Source organism: Dermochelys coriacea, chromosome 28, assembly GCF_009764565.3.
Source record: "Dermochelys coriacea isolate rDerCor1 chromosome 28, rDerCor1.pri.v4, whole genome shotgun sequence".
Lineage (NCBI taxonomy): Eukaryota > Metazoa > Chordata > Testudines > Dermochelyidae > Dermochelys > Dermochelys coriacea.
This window is the reverse complement of record NC_050095.1, coordinates 1,650,037-1,664,229: the sequence shown is the minus strand read 5'-3', so window position 1 is coordinate 1,664,229 and position 14,193 is coordinate 1,650,037. Positions and strand designations below refer to the sequence as shown.

The window sequence follows — 14,193 nt, the reverse complement described above, 5'->3', positions numbered from 1 at the left end:
CAAATCCTGCCTCTCTACTATCCAGCTGCCCTCACTGCCCCCCAAAACCAGCACATTTTAAACCATCCAATCTCTGGGTCGAGGGCTGCATTACAGATGTTTGAGGGGACCTGTCACCCCTTATTCTGCAGATCTTGTCCCCCCCAATTGCTAGCACCCCCCACCCCTTAAGAACCAGGTTTCTTTGCCTTCTTTTTGGGGGGACCCCATGCACTCCCATTCCCCTGTGCTGGGTACTCCGTGGGGGTGCATGGGAGGAGCGAGGGGTCTGCACCCCTTTGATCCCTGACATCTGGGTCACAGAGGATTTGAGCTGTGCCGTGAAGGGGGGAGGGGGATTGTGCCTCTCCCAGAATCCTTTGTTGCCTAGGAGGCAAGTGGGTCAGATTTGGGGGAGCAAAAGGGTGTGTGGATTTCCCTGTGGGGGTTGAGGGGTGGGAATCTGGGGTTCAGCCCGTTTATACAGCCCCCTAGCTGGGGGGATGATCTGCCTGGCTCAACCTGGGGGGAGGAGCTAAGGAGGAATTGGGGGGGAGGAAATTTGTCTCCCAGTTTCAGACAGCCCCCTGAACTTTTCCCCCAAAACTCGCCCCTGAATTGTCCCCCTAAACTGCCCCTCCCCCTGAAACTCACCCACAACCCCCATGGACCATTGGGCTGGGGAGGAGAGCAGAGAATTCCCCCTGCCCCACTTCCAAGGATGCAGGGGGGGTCTCTGTCACTTCTCCCACCCCGCCCAATGTTCCAGCCAGCAGGGGGCGCTGCTGGGCATGGCGCTTTGCCCTGGGCTCTGATCTGCCTGGGGGACCCTCCCAGGGCGGCCGATGCCCCCTGCAGTTGTGGGCACGCCGTGGGGCGGCAGGTGCATGGGGCTGCAGCACCTGAAATGGCGCGGGGCATGCGTAGCCCTTGTGCACGTCCTGCAGTGTGGCAGGGCAGTGCCCCCTGCCCTGCTGCATCACCGCAGTGCACTGCGACGGGCAGTGCCCCCTGCCCTGCTGCATCACCACAGTGCACTGTGACGGGCAGTGCCCCCTGCCCTGCTGCATCACTGCAGTGCACTGCGACGGGCAGTGCCCCCTGCCCTGCTGCATCACCACGGTGCACTGTGACGGGCAGTGCCCACTGCCCTGCTGCAGCTGCAATGCACTGCGACGGGCAATGCCCCCTGCCCTGCTGCATCACCGCAGCGCACTGTGACGGGCAATGCCCCCTGCCCTGCTGCATCACCGCAGCGCACTGCGATGGGCAATGCCCCCTGCCCTGCTGCATCACCGCAGCGCACTGCGATGGGCAATGCCCCCTGCCCTGCTGCATCACCGCAGCGCACTGCGACGGGCAATGCCCCCTGCCCTGCTGCATCACGGCAGTGCACTGCGACGGGCAATGCCCCCTGCCCTGCTGCATCACGGCAGCGCACTGCGATGGGCAATGCCCCCTGCCCTGCTGCATCACGGCAGCGCACTGCGACGGGCAGTGCCCCCTGCCCTGCTGCATCACCGCAGTGCACTGCGACGGGCAGTGCCCCCTGCCCTGCTGCATCACTGCAGTGCACTGCGACGGGCAGTGCCCCCTGCCCTGCTGCATCACTGCAGTGCACTGCGACGGGCAGTGCCCCCTGCCCTGCTGCATCACCACGGTGCACTGTGACGGGCAGTGCCCACTGCCCTGCTGCAGCTGCAATGCACTGCGACGGGCAATGCCCCCTGCCCTGCTGCATCACCGCAGCGCACTGCGACGGGCAATGCCCCCTGCCCTGCTGCATCACGGCAGTGCACTGCGATGGGCAATGCCCCCTGCCCTGCTGCATCACGGCAGCGCACTGCGATGGGCAATGCCCCCTGCCCTGCTGCATCACGGCAGCGCACTGCGACGGGCAATGCCCCCTGCCCTGCTGCAGCTGCAATGCACTGCGACGGGCAATGCCCCCTGCCCTGCTGCATCACCGCAGCGCACTGCGACGGGCAATGCCCCCTGCCCTGCTGCATCACCGCAGCGCACTGCGACGGGCAATGCCCCCTGCCCTGCTGCATCACCGCAGCGCACTGCGATGGGCAATGCCCCCTGCCCTGCTGCATCACCGCAGCGCACTGCGACGGGCAATGCCCCCTGCCCTGCTGCATCACGGCAGTGCACTGCGACGGGCAATGCCCCCTGCCCTGCTGCATCACGGCAGTGCACTGCGATGGGCAATGCCCCCTGCCCTGCTGCATCACGGCAGCGCACTGCGATGGGCAATGCCCCCTGCCCTGCTGCATCACGGCAGCGCACTGCGACGGGCAGTGCCCCCTGCCCTGCTGCATCACCGCAGTGCACTGCGACGGGCAGTGCCCCCTGCCCTGCTGCATCACTGCAGTGCACTGCGACGGGCAGTGCCCCCTGCCCTGCTGCATCACTGCAGTGCACTGCGACGGGCAGTGCCCCCTGCCCTGCTGCATCACCACGGTGCACTGTGACGGGCAGTGCCCACTGCCCTGCTGCAGCTGCAATGCACTGCGACGGGCAATGCCCCCTGCCCTGCTGCATCACCGCAGCGCACTGCGACGGGCAATGCCCCCTGCCCTGCTGCATCACGGCAGTGCACTGCGATGGGCAATGCCCCCTGCCCTGCTGCATCACGGCAGCGCACTGCGATGGGCAATGCCCCCTGCCCTGCTGCATCACGGCAGCGCACTGCGACGGGCAATGCCCCCTGCCCTGCTGCAGCTGCAATGCACTGCGACGGGCAATGCCCCCTGCCCTGCTGCATCACCGCAGCGCACTGCGACGGGCAATGCCCCCTGCCCTGCTGCATCACCGCAGCGCACTGCGACGGGCAATGCCCCCTGCCCTGCTGCATCACCGCAGTGCACTGCGATTGGCAATGCCCCCTGCCCTGCTGCTGCTCGGCGCTGCAGTTTCCAGCACTCCCTGCTGTGGCGCCAGCCTGGCGCCGGCCTGCAGCTCCCTGTCAGCCGTGCACTGCAATAAAATGTGCATCCCCCCCCCCGCGCGGTACTTTGGTGCAGCACAACGCACATTCCAGCTCCTGCTGGGCAAGGCCGACCCCGGCGCTTGCTGCAGGGCAAGGGCCATTGCAATCCAGCCCCCCCCCCACAGCCCTCCCATGCATCCACTGCATTGCAAAGGCCCCCCTGGCGTGGATTGCATGGGGGGGGCTGCGCGGGGGTGGATTTAGCAGAGAGCACCAAAGGCGTTCTGGGCGCGTATCCCCCCGCAGTTGGGGGGGCAGGTGGGGGGGATCGAGGCCCGGAGTGGGGGGGGCAGTCACTGATTTGTACATAGCTGTCCGTCTTGGAGATCTTTTTTGCACTTTCGTCACTGCGCCCCCCCCCCCCCCCCAGTGAGCGTGGAGCATTGCTACTGAATGTAACCTTCGTGTTTATTTTCTAGATTGCACCTCGGGTTAGTCTGACGGCACTTTATAGACCTAACGAACCGGTGGAACCCCCCCCTCCCGCCCCCCCAAGAAACAAGCAAGCAAACCCCCCCCCCTCCGCGTAAAACCAAGGTAAAACGTTTCCGACCCTCCAGAAAATCCCCCCCCCGCCCCTTCCAGCCGCTTTGATCCCGGTCCCTCTGTTCCAACCGTGACTGTGTGGAAGACCCGTAGAGAACAAGCCGATATTTATCTTTCTGCATCTCTTGTGTGTAACTCGAATAACTTCTCCGAAATAAAACGACAACTATACGCTCAGCGGTGGCGGCTGGTGACCCGGCCCCCCCCCCCTCGCCCGGCGCCGAGACGCGGCCACCTCTGGGGCGGGGCGGCTGGGGACCCCTCGCCTGGCGCCGAGATGTGCCCACCTCCGGGGTGGGGCGGTTGGTTCCTCAGGGACCCTAGCACCAAGATGCTGCCACCTCTGGTCTGACTCCCAAGGGAGGCGTGCCCCTCGCACTGGGGCCAGCCCGGCCTGCCAGGGGAGAGGGGGCTACCATGGGGCTGAGCCTGATCCCTGGCATGGCCAGAAAGGGTGTTGCAGGGGGATATTTGCACCCCCCCCCGCCATCGTGTCTCTACTTGACCCCTCCCTGTCTGGGAGTGTGACCCATCTAATTTAGCAACCAGCCACTGCCCATGGGGGGTCAGATGGGGTCGGGGTCTCAGTCGCAGGGCGGCTGGGAGATGGGGATTTACTGCAGGGCCAAGAAAGGGGTCCCCAGTTCATTGGGGCTGCCTGAGTGTATTGGGGTCCCTATGCCCATGCGGGGGGGGCTCCCTGCTGCTGGAGCTGTCACCCCGTGGCATTAACCCACTGCCCCCCATCCCACGGCACCTGGTTCCACCCCCCGTGCCTCAGTTTCCCTCTCTGCCCTTCCCCAAGCTGGCTGTTCCCGGGCGCTGGTTCCAATCCAGCCAGCCAGGGCGTGATCTGACGCCCCCCCCTCCACCCGCAGGGGCCAACGCCCTGTCATCTCTTTCCCCCCGGGACGGCCCTGACCCTTGAGCTGGTTCTGACGCCACCCCGCTGTCGTCAGCGAGCAGGCCCCTGTTAGCCCGCCCCGCAGAGCGGCCTGCGGGGCAAAGGGGCTCGGAGCGGCTGGCCCTTGGCTCCGACGCAGGATCCCTTCTCCGGGCGCCATGGGCTTCCCAGCCGGGCTCCTGGTCCTGTTGTCGGTAGGGGCCCTGCCGTGCCAGCCGGTAACCCACGGGGACTCGGCCAAGGTGAGCCTGGCGTGGGGCTGGGCAGGGCGGGAGGCTGGTGCCAGAGCTCATTGGCATGCTGGCAACATGGTGTAAACCCCCTCCTCCAGCTCTGCCCCCTCTAGTGACGCCTTGCCTCAGTTTCCTTCCGGGGAAAACAAGGGGACGATTCTGGGGGGGAAGCAAAAAGTCTGGCTAGACCTGAGCTGGGGTTTTTTTCTGGTCCCGCTGCTACGGGGTGGATACACCCCACACTGGAGAGGTGAAGGGGCAGGAAGCTCGGCCCAGTGGGGCGTGCCCCGGTTGGCCAAGGGATATAAAAGGGGGCACAGCGGGAGGAAGAAACCGGGGGGACAGCGGGTCAAGGGCTTCAGAGGGAAATGAACAGAATGGGGCAAACAGTGCACGGCCGTCCCCTGGCGTCTGGTTTAGAGATACCCGGTGCCTGCGTCCTGGACCATCTTGGCTAACAGCGATTGTAGAAGAAGATTGGGGTCAGAAGAGACCTCAGGAGGTATCTAGTCTGACCCCCTGCTCAAAGCAGGACCAACCTCAACTAAATCATCCCAGCCAGGGCGATCCTCCGGGAACTCATCCCATGCTTTCCGCCATCCCGTTTTGTCGTGCCGACGTCCCTCCGGCGAGGAGTTCCGCAGGTCGACGGTGCCGTGGGTGGCTGTTTGAAACCCACCGCATGTGACAACAGAACCTTGGTTACCGAGACCCAAGTTCCGGACCAGGCTGCCCCGCACCCCTCATCCGGACCTGGAAGGAGGCAATCGGCATTAGAAACCCAAAAAGCAAACACTGTACAGTACCGTGTTAACCATAAACTACTGTACTAACAAAACACAGGGCGAGTTCAAAAAACCCCAAACCTGGGCCAAGGGCAGGAAACGGCTCATGGGCGGGTTTCGTTTGCATGCCGAGGGTTCAAAGCAGCGTTTGCCTCCTGCCGACTCAAGTCCGGGTCCGGCTGTAAACGTTGGCTCCGGTCGGCCTTACGGCGGTTTCGGGGTTACCGACGCCCTCTGCGTTCGGGGCGCTGAGGTTGTGGTGTCATTTCGTGGGGTGAATCCTTGTGCCGGGATCAACGCTGACTTTCCCCCTTGTCCACATGCTGCTCGTGCCCCTCAATGAATTCTAGTAGATCGGCGAGGCGTGATTTTCCTTTACAAAAACTCACGTTGACCCTGCCCCGATGAATCCTCTTCCTCTCCCCGTTCCATCATTCGGATCCTGACTTGTGTGAGTCAAGGGCAACATTAGAGATGGGGGGTCCATGGTTATTAGGTGTCCTCTGTGGCATTTATGGGGGGCCCATCATTGTGGTCTCTAGGCCCCTTGCCCTCTTTCCTGCATATCTTTTCACAGCCCCCACTCCCAGGAGGCAGGGCGAGGTGGGGAAACTGAGGCAAGGGGCGACTTACCCATGGCTTGCGGTGGAGCCGGGAGTCCAGCCCGCAACCCCGTGTTCAGACTGCTTCCTCTCCAACCCATCCTGGACCTACAGAGGCTCTGGGGTGATTATAGCCGATGGCGTGTCCCCCTTGCTGGTGAGTTTGCTCGCTGGCGGAGGTGTGTTGTCGCATGGGGTGTACAGGCCGCCTGGCTGTCCCAGCCGTGAGCGGGTTGACAGGGAGCTGCGGCAGGGGACTGCAAGTCTGGGAAACAACCTACTTCAGTGGCGTGGTAGGAAGGAGGAAAACAGGGTGTGGTGGCTTCCCGCAGGGTCTCCTGGAGCCTGCAGGAGGGGGGGACAGGTCCCAGAAGAGGGGGGGCTTGCACCATGGTGTTCATCTGGCCTGGCCCCTGATTTTCCACTGTTATGGGTCAGCCTGGGCCAGTCCTTATCCGTGACCCGTTCAGTCTCAGACCGCTCGGCCCTAAGAACAGACTTTGTCCTGTTCCCCCACCCTGCCCCACGGAGCAGCCCCAGAAAGCCTAAGGGGGAAACCGAGGCACGGCTAGGCCTCGTCAAAAAAATATTCCAAAAGCTGCCCACTCCAGCGCGTGCGGGCTGGAGACCTGCGCCGAAATAATTCCCAGAGCAGATCTCTCCGAAAAGCACCATGGAGAATTCTGGTGAGCCGATAGCAACTCCCCCTGCGCCCCAAGTTAACTCCCCGTAATTTGTCCCTTGTGAACAAAGAGATATAGCTTTCCCGCAGTTGACACCCGCCCCTCCAGTCCTGGTTTCCCTCTCCCTGCTGCACTAATTCCATGGGGGGAGTTTCCGGTATCTCGGTTTACGTGGGGGACAAGCTACAGGGCTGTCGGATCCAGCTGTTGCTAAGACCATCTGGGGCGGCGAGCCAATCCCGGAAACGTCGCTCACCGGGTCCGTGGTTCGTCACGGCTGGAGGAACGGACTGAACACTGCGTGCAGAGCTGGTGGCCCCGTCTCCAAAAAGATCTATTGGGATTGGAAAAGGTTCAGAAACGGGCAACAAAAATGATTCGGGGTCTGGAACGGCTGCCGTACGAGGAGAGGTGAATAAGACCGGGACTTTTCAGCTTGGAAAAGAGAAGGCAGAGAGGAGAGAGGTCTATAAAATCGTGACGGGGGTGGAGACAGTCAAGAAGGAAGTGTGATTTATGCCTTCTCGTAACACACGAACCAGGAGTCATCTGGTGAAATGAACAGGCAGCAGGTTGAAAACGGACAAAAGGAAGTATTTCTTCGCACAACGCACTGTCGACCTGGGGAACTCCTCGCCACTGGATGTTGTGAAGGCCAAGACCATAACAGGGGTCAAAAAGAAAACAACTAGGTACGTTCCTGGAGGACAGGTCCATCAGTGGCTATTAGCCAGGATGGGCAGGGATGGTGGCCCTGGCCTCTGTTTGCCTGAAGCTGGGAATGGGGGGCAGGGGATGGATCACCTGATGATTCCCTGTTCTGATCCTTCCTTCTGGGGCACCTGGCATTGGCCACTGTCGGCAGACAGGACACTGGGCTGGATGGACCGTTGGCCTGACCCGGTACGGCCAATAACACCCAAGAACCCATAAAACAGGGAGAGACCAAACAGGCTGCTCCGAAGGGAGACAGGCGCAGCACACCCGGCCAGGCCCTAGGCTGGTTCTCTGCAGACCGCCTGTGATCTCACGCTTCGCTCACTGTTCACAACACACCCCAAAGGACCCCCAAAAGGCCCTACCGTCCTAACCCCCTGACTTCGTTATCGCCCTGAGTGGGGACAGATGATTAATGAGCCGGCTGGAGGCAGAGTGAGGGACTGCCAGCCACGGGGCTAAATGGTGATTGGCTCAAAGGGGAAACTGAGGCAGGGCTGCTCCACCGTGGGGGGAGCCAGAGGGGTGAAAGCAGCCCTAGACATGCTTCTACTGCTGGGTCAGCTGCCCCGGTACTCCAGCTGATAACAAGGATGGCTGGATGCTGTGGGCCCGCTGCTTCCGAACTCCCGCTTTCTCCTTCTACAAGCCGAGGCCGGGGGTGAGAGGCAGGAGCCAGTGAAACAGGAGAGACCCCACTCCCCTCCCGGTGCTGAGCAGAGAATCCAGGAGTCCTGGCTCCCAGCCCCCTGCTCTGACCCAGCAGCCCCCACTCCCCTCCTGGAGCCGGGGAGAGAACCCAGGAGTCCTGGCTCCCAGCCCCCTGCTCTGACCCAGCAGCCCCCACTCCCCTCCTGGAGCCGGGGAGAGAACCCAGGAGTCCTGGCTCCCAGCCCCCTGCTCTAACCACCAGCCCCCACTCCCCTCCCAGAGCTGGGGAGAGAACCCAGGAGTCCTGGCTCCCAGCCCCCTGCTCTGACCCACCAGCCCCCACTCCCCTCCCAGCGCTGGGGAGAGAACCCAGGAGTCCTGGCTCCCAGCCCCCCCGCTCAGACCCACCAGCCCCCCACTCCCCACACTGTGTCTTTCCTATCCATGGAGCAGCGCTGACACCTGGCGGCCAGCTGGGGTAACCCTGGCCGCTGGGATGTGCTCCAAGGGGGGCCCCCCGCGGGCCTGCGGGACTCCTGGCGACATGACGGCTCCGATGGGAAGCACGGGGGTGAATTGACACAAACCCTAAAGAATTGGGTCGGGGAGGGGGCCCTGTGGCTGATGGGAGATTCCCGAGCTGCAGGGATGCCTGATGCCCGGGGGCGGGGGGGCGGGAGGGAAGGCGGAAAAAGCCACCTAAAGGCCAGGCTGGGCATTTCGCCCTCGCCCCATGGCTCAGCCGCGCCCCCCCAGTGGCCAGCAAGGGGGCTGCAGAAGGCCCTGGAGGTAACCCACTGCTTTTCTGCCACCCGCCCCCCCCCCAGCAGGACGGTCACTGCTTCCAGGTCCTCCCAAGTGAGGAGGGGGCCCTGAATATTGGCCGCCACTGGGGGGTCACCACCCCAGCAGCCACTGTCCACATCGACATGCGCAAGGTGACCAGGTACGATCCCGGGGGAGGTGGTTTGGGGGGGGCGGGTGCTTCCTGCAGGGGGCTAGTGGGTTAGATGGAGGGGAGTGAGGGGCTGGTGGGTCAGAGCAAGGGGGGGCTGGGAGCCAGGACTCCTGGGTTCTCTCCCCAGGTCTGGGAGGGGAGTGGGGGCTGGTGGGTCAGAGCAGGGTGGGCTGGGAGCCAGGACTCCTGGGTTCTCTCCCCAGGTCTGGGAGGGGAGCGTGGGGCTGGTGGGTTAGAGCAGGGGGGCTGGGAGCCAGGCCTCCTGGGTTCTTTCCCCGGTCTGGGAGGGGAGTGGGGGCTGGTGGGTCAGAGCAGGGCGGGCTGGGAGCCAGGACTCCTGGGTTCTCTCCCCAGCTCTGAGAGGGGAGTTGGGGCTGGTGGGTCAGAGCAGGGGGAGGGGCTGGGCGCCAGGACGCCTGGGTTCCCTGTGTACAGTGTGGGCCCCTCTCTCCCCAGCACCGCCTCGTCCTTCGAGTTCCGCACTCTGGACCCTGAGGGGGTGATCTTTTTTGGGGATATGGGGGACCACAGCGACTGGTTCGTCCTTGGGCTGCGCCGGGGGAAGGCCGAGATGCAGATCAACAATATCGTGACGAACATCAGTGTTCGGGGCGGGCAGCGGCTGGACGATGGACACTGGCACCGAGTATGGGGGGTCTGGGGCGAGTCGGGGGGCTCCTGTGAGGGATAGGGATGCTGGGAAGAGGAATGGGGGGCCGGAGGGGGCAGGGCTGTTGGCATTGGGAGGGCAATTGGGGTGGGGATGGCTGGGAGGAGGGGGAAGGTTTTTGGGGGGTCCCCTTGGGGAAGCCATAACTGGGATGTGGGTGTTTTAGGGGGGCCCTTGGAGTGGGGGGAGCTGTGTGGCTTTGGGGGGACCCTGGGAGTGGGGTAGGCTGGAGAGGGGCTGGGTGGGTTTTTGGGAATTCTCTCAGGGTGGAAGGCAGCTGGGTGGGTTTTGGGGGGACCCTGGGCCTGAGGGCAGCTGGATAGTGGGTTGGGTGGGTTTTGGGGGTTCTCTCTTGGTTGAGGGGGACTGGGTGGATTATGGGGGACCTTGGATGTGAGGGCAGATGGACAGGGAGTTGGATGGGTATTGGGGGCTCTCTCAGGGCAGAGGGGGGCTGGGTGAGTTTTGGGGGGACCATGGTGGTGGGGTGTTTGGAGGGGGGGCTGGAGCAAGTTTGGGGGTTCCTCTGGGGTGGGAGCACCAGGAAAGGGCAGGGGTAAGTTTGGGGGTTCCTTGGGGTGGGAGCTCCTGGAAGGGGCTGGGGTAAGTTTGGGGGTTCCCCCTGGGGTGGAGGGGCAGAGATTGGGCCCTGGCTGGGCTGCAGTAGCCGTGTGCTCCCCTCAGATGCTGGTGATGAATGAGGGGGACAGCGTGCGGCTGGAGGTGGACGACGAGGAGCTTCTGACCCTGGGCCACGTCTCGTACCCCATCATGGAGCGCCTGGTGCCCGAGATGCGCCTCGCTATGGGGGGGCTGCTCCTCCCTGCCTCGCGCCTGCTGTCCCCGGTGAGGGCTGGGAGCCCGGATACCTGGGTTCTCTCCCTGGCTCTGGGAGGGGAGCGGCGGCTGGTGGGTGAGAGCAGGGCGGGCTGGGAGCCAGGACTCCTGGGTTCTTTCCCCGGCTCTGGGAGGGGAGTGGGGCCAGGTGGGTGAGAGCAGTGGGGGCTGGGAGCCAGGACTCCTGGGTTCTTTCCCCGGCTCTGGGAGGGGAGTGGGGCCAGGTGGGTGAGAGCAGTGGGGGCTGGGAGCCAGGACTCCTGGGTTCTTTCCCTGGCTCTGGGAGGGGAGTGGGGGCTGGTGGGTGAGAGCAGGCGGGGCTGGGAGCCAGGACTCCTGGGTTCTCTCCCCGGCTCTGGGAGGGGAGTGGGGCCAGGTGGATGAGAGCGGGGGGGCTGGGAGCTGGGATTTGGGGGTGGGCTGCCTCCCTCATCCCCCCGGCGTTGCAGATGAACACGGCCATGGATGGCTGCCTGCGGCACTGGAGCTGGCTGAACCAGACGACCACGTGGCGGGAGGGCGCCGCCCTGCGGGCCAAGGCCAAGCCTTGCTTCAGCGCCCTGCGGCCTGGCAGCTTCTTCCCCGGGGCGGGGCTGGCCAGCTTCCGCCCGGCAGGTACCCAGGGGACCCCGGCGTTCGGGCGGCCTGGGCCCGCCTTCCTCCCCAACTCCGCCTCTGTCCCCCACGGGGATCCCCCAGCCTGGCTCCCTGGACGGGCCCCCTCCCCCTTCAGTGACCCCCCCCATCACATCCCCCTCTCCCCTGAAGTGACCCCCCCAGCCCCTCTATGGTGACCCCTTCCCCAGGCCTCCCAGCCCCTGCTACAGTAATCCCTCCTCCCCCAGGCCCCCCCAACAGTGACCCCCCCAACTCCCCCCCCACTGGCAGTATCTGCTGGGGGAGGGTCCCGCCCCCCTGCCCCTGGTTAACCTGCCCCCTGTGTTTGCCCCCTCCCAGACCTGGCTGGTGGCGCTGCGCCCCACAATGGGAGCTGGGGGCTGGAGGTGGAGCTGGGGCTCCGGGCCCCCCGGCAGACGGGGCTGGTGCTGGCTGTGGGGGCCCCAGATGGGAGCCTGGCACTGAGCCTGGTCCTGCAGCCCATGGTGAGTCCTGGGGGGGGGAGATGGCGTGGGGGGAAATCCGCTCACTGGGGGAGAATAGTGCCAGGGATCCACTCACCATGGGGGGCCCGGGGCTTGGTATCTGCTCTCGGGGGGGGGGTGCGGTGCCAGGGATCTGCTCATGATGGGGTGCCCTGTTCTGGGGATCTGCTCACTGGGGGGGGCACGATATCAGGGATCCACTCACTGGAGGGCCAATGTGCCAGGGATCCACTCATGGGGGGGATGGTGCCAGGGATCTATTCCCTGGGGCCACAGTGCTGGGGGGATCTGCTCACCTGGGGGGGGGTGATGGGGATCCACTCGTGCTGTGTGTGTGCGGTGCCAGGGATCCACTCACTGGTCGGGGGGGAGTCAGTACCAAGGATCTGCTCACCGGGGACACGAAGCTGTGGATCCGCTCACTGGGGGGGCATAGTGCCAGGGATCTGCTCATGATGGGGGGCCCTGCTCTGGGGATCTGCTCACTGGGGGGACATGGTACCAGGGATCCACTCACTGGAGGGCCAATGTGCCGGGGATCCACTCATGGGGGGGGATGGTGCCAGGGATCTGCTCACCGGGGGAAAATAGTGCCAGGGATCTGCTCATGGGGGGCACCATCGGGGAGGGTGTTGCTGCTCATGTGCGATATGGGGGCAGATTTGGGGAGGGCGATCTCTGTCTCCCCGCTGACCCTCCCGCTCACTCTCCCGTAGGCCGTGGCGGTGCGACTGGGCAACTGGACCAAGCTGCGGCTGCCCCTGCCGGAGGGGCCCTGCCTGGATGCCCCCCTGCACCTGCAGGTCTCCTCCACCCAACTGGCCCTGCGGCTGGGCAACCTTGGAGGCACCCTGCCCAACCAGCCCCCCGACTTCCAGTGGCTGCAGGGGACCTGGCTGGACCAGGAGGGGCGGCTCTTCATTGGGGGGCTGCCAGGTACACTCACCCCCTCTGGGCACATAGTAGCAACCTGCCCCCCCCCGGGTACCGCTTGATGGCTTCCCCTGCAGCCGGGACGGCCTTGACTGTGCCCCTTCTCACCTTAGCCGGGCCGGCCTTAACGTGAGACCCTCCCCTAAGCAGGGGTGGCTGTGTGGGTGGTGGGTGGGAGCAGAGGGAGGGGTCCCCTCTCTCCCCACCCTCTGACCCCCCGCTCCCCTCTGTATCTCCCTTGCAGACGGGGACAAGACCCCCAGGCCCCAGGAGTGGGGGGCCTTCCGGGGCTGCCTGCGGGGGATCCGGGTGCAAGGTCGCCAACTGGACCTGGACTCTGCCCTGTTCAGGAGCGACACCATCTGGGCCCACAGCTGCCCCCATGAGGGGGCAGAAGCGGGGAGGAGAGCCAGGGGCGACGGTGCTGATTAAAGGATCTGCCGGGCAACACCGCCTCCCTCGTTACCCGTGCAATGGACACCACTGGGGGTGAGAGGGGGTATGTGGCTCGGGGGGGTAGGAGCAGTGGTGCCCTGTGATGATGTGGGGCTGTCGCTGTGAGCGGCAGTAACTGTGGGAGGGGGAGGGCTATGGCTGGTGTGGGGCTGAGACTGGTGGTGCGACTGTGATGTGTCTGGGAGCGGTTGTCTGTGACGGTGTCCAACTGTGACGGGGGGGATGACTGTGCCAGGGAGTGGTTGTGGGTCTGTGGTGGTGTCAGTCGTGTCTCGGTGTAGCTGTGGCAGTGCAGTGCAGTGTGTGGCTGTGAGGGACGGGGTGACTGTGAGCAGCTGAGACGGGGTGTGGTTGACTAGTTGTGACAGTGGCGGGAAGGGGGTTGTGAATGGCTTGGCTGGCACGTGGGATTTGTTTGTAGCACCGTGCCTGGGTTTGCAGCGGTGAGGGCGAGTGTTTGGGCGATTGTGCTCATGCAGGATTGTTGTGCGTCGAAGGTGATGTGGCTGCATGTGTGCAAGACCGTGTGACCGTCGCCCATGTGGGTGCTTGTTTCTGGGTGTCTGTGTCTTCCACTGGGAGTGTGCAACAGTGACTGTGTGTGGGTGTGCCAAGCTCATCCCAAGTGGTTGGGTGACGGTCATTGTGAGCATGAGTCTGACTGTGCGCGTGTGTCCGAGGGTCTAATTTTTGTCATGCTCCTTGTGTTTTGTCGAGGTGACTGTGATTGCAGGTGACGGTCTGGTTGTGTGTGTGTGTGTGTGTGTGTGCGTACGCTTCTCCCTGTGAAGACTCACCTCTAAGCATGCACCTGAGACTGTGTAATGGTGAATGCTTGTAGTTTGCATGTGTGTAATCCAAAGACTCAGCGACTGTGTGTTGACTACACGTCATAGAGTTGGTTGATTTTCAGGCCAGAAAGGAGCTTTAGACCTCAAGTCTGAGCCTCCTGTCTAGCACGGACTGGGGTATTTCATCCAGACCACCTGTACTGAGCCCAACAACTCCGGACTGCATCAAGTTATCTACCGTCCTTTCTTTGCTGATTGAAGTAGTTTGTGTGTAGCTAAGAGATTGTAAAGCTGTGAATAAGTGTGACTGACTGGTGGGTGGGTGTGTAATTGTGGACAACTGCAGTTTC

At 63.7% G+C, this 14,193-nt stretch overlaps 2 protein-coding genes across 2 annotated transcripts; both read left to right on the top strand.

Moving 5' to 3' along the window:
- The first annotated feature begins 1,144 nt into the window (after window positions 1–1,144).
- LOC119849235 (keratin-associated protein 16-1-like) lies at window positions 1,145–2,970 on the top strand. The gene is made up of 2 exons (XM_038386053.1): window positions 1,145–1,646; window positions 1,901–2,970. Exons 1-2 carry the CDS (start codon window positions 1,145–1,147, stop codon window positions 2,968–2,970), a joined length of 1,572 nt encoding a protein of 523 aa, XP_038241981.1.
- An 869-nt stretch (window positions 2,971–3,839) lies between these two features.
- SHBG (sex hormone binding globulin) lies at window positions 3,840–13,044 on the top strand. Its single transcript, XM_038386134.2, has 8 exons — window positions 3,840–4,666; window positions 8,926–9,041; window positions 9,510–9,699; window positions 10,408–10,569; window positions 11,010–11,175; window positions 11,518–11,663; window positions 12,380–12,599; window positions 12,841–13,044. The coding sequence occupies exons 1-8, from the start codon at window positions 4,583–4,585 to the stop codon at window positions 13,026–13,028; spliced, it is 1,272 nt and encodes a 423-aa protein (XP_038242062.1). The 5' UTR covers window positions 3,840–4,582; the 3' UTR covers window positions 13,029–13,044.
- Window positions 13,045–14,193: the final 1,149 nt, after the last annotated feature.

Coding starts and splice junctions, on each gene's coding strand:
- LOC119849235 (XM_038386053.1), top strand. CDS start 1,145: ATGCACTGCGACGGGCAATGCCCCCTGCCCTGCTGCATCACCGCAGCG. Junction 1,647..1,900: donor CTGCATCACCACGGTGCACT/GTGACGGGCAGT, acceptor GCCCTGCTGCAG/CTGCAATGCACTGCGACGGG.
- SHBG (XM_038386134.2), top strand. CDS start 4,583: ATGGGCTTCCCAGCCGGGCTCCTGGTCCTGTTGTCGGTAGGGGCCCTG. Junction 4,667..8,925: donor CCCACGGGGACTCGGCCAAG/GTGAGCCTGGCG, acceptor CCCCCCCAGCAG/GACGGTCACTGCTTCCAGGT. Junction 9,042..9,509: donor GACATGCGCAAGGTGACCAG/GTACGATCCCGG, acceptor CTCTCTCCCCAG/CACCGCCTCGTCCTTCGAGT.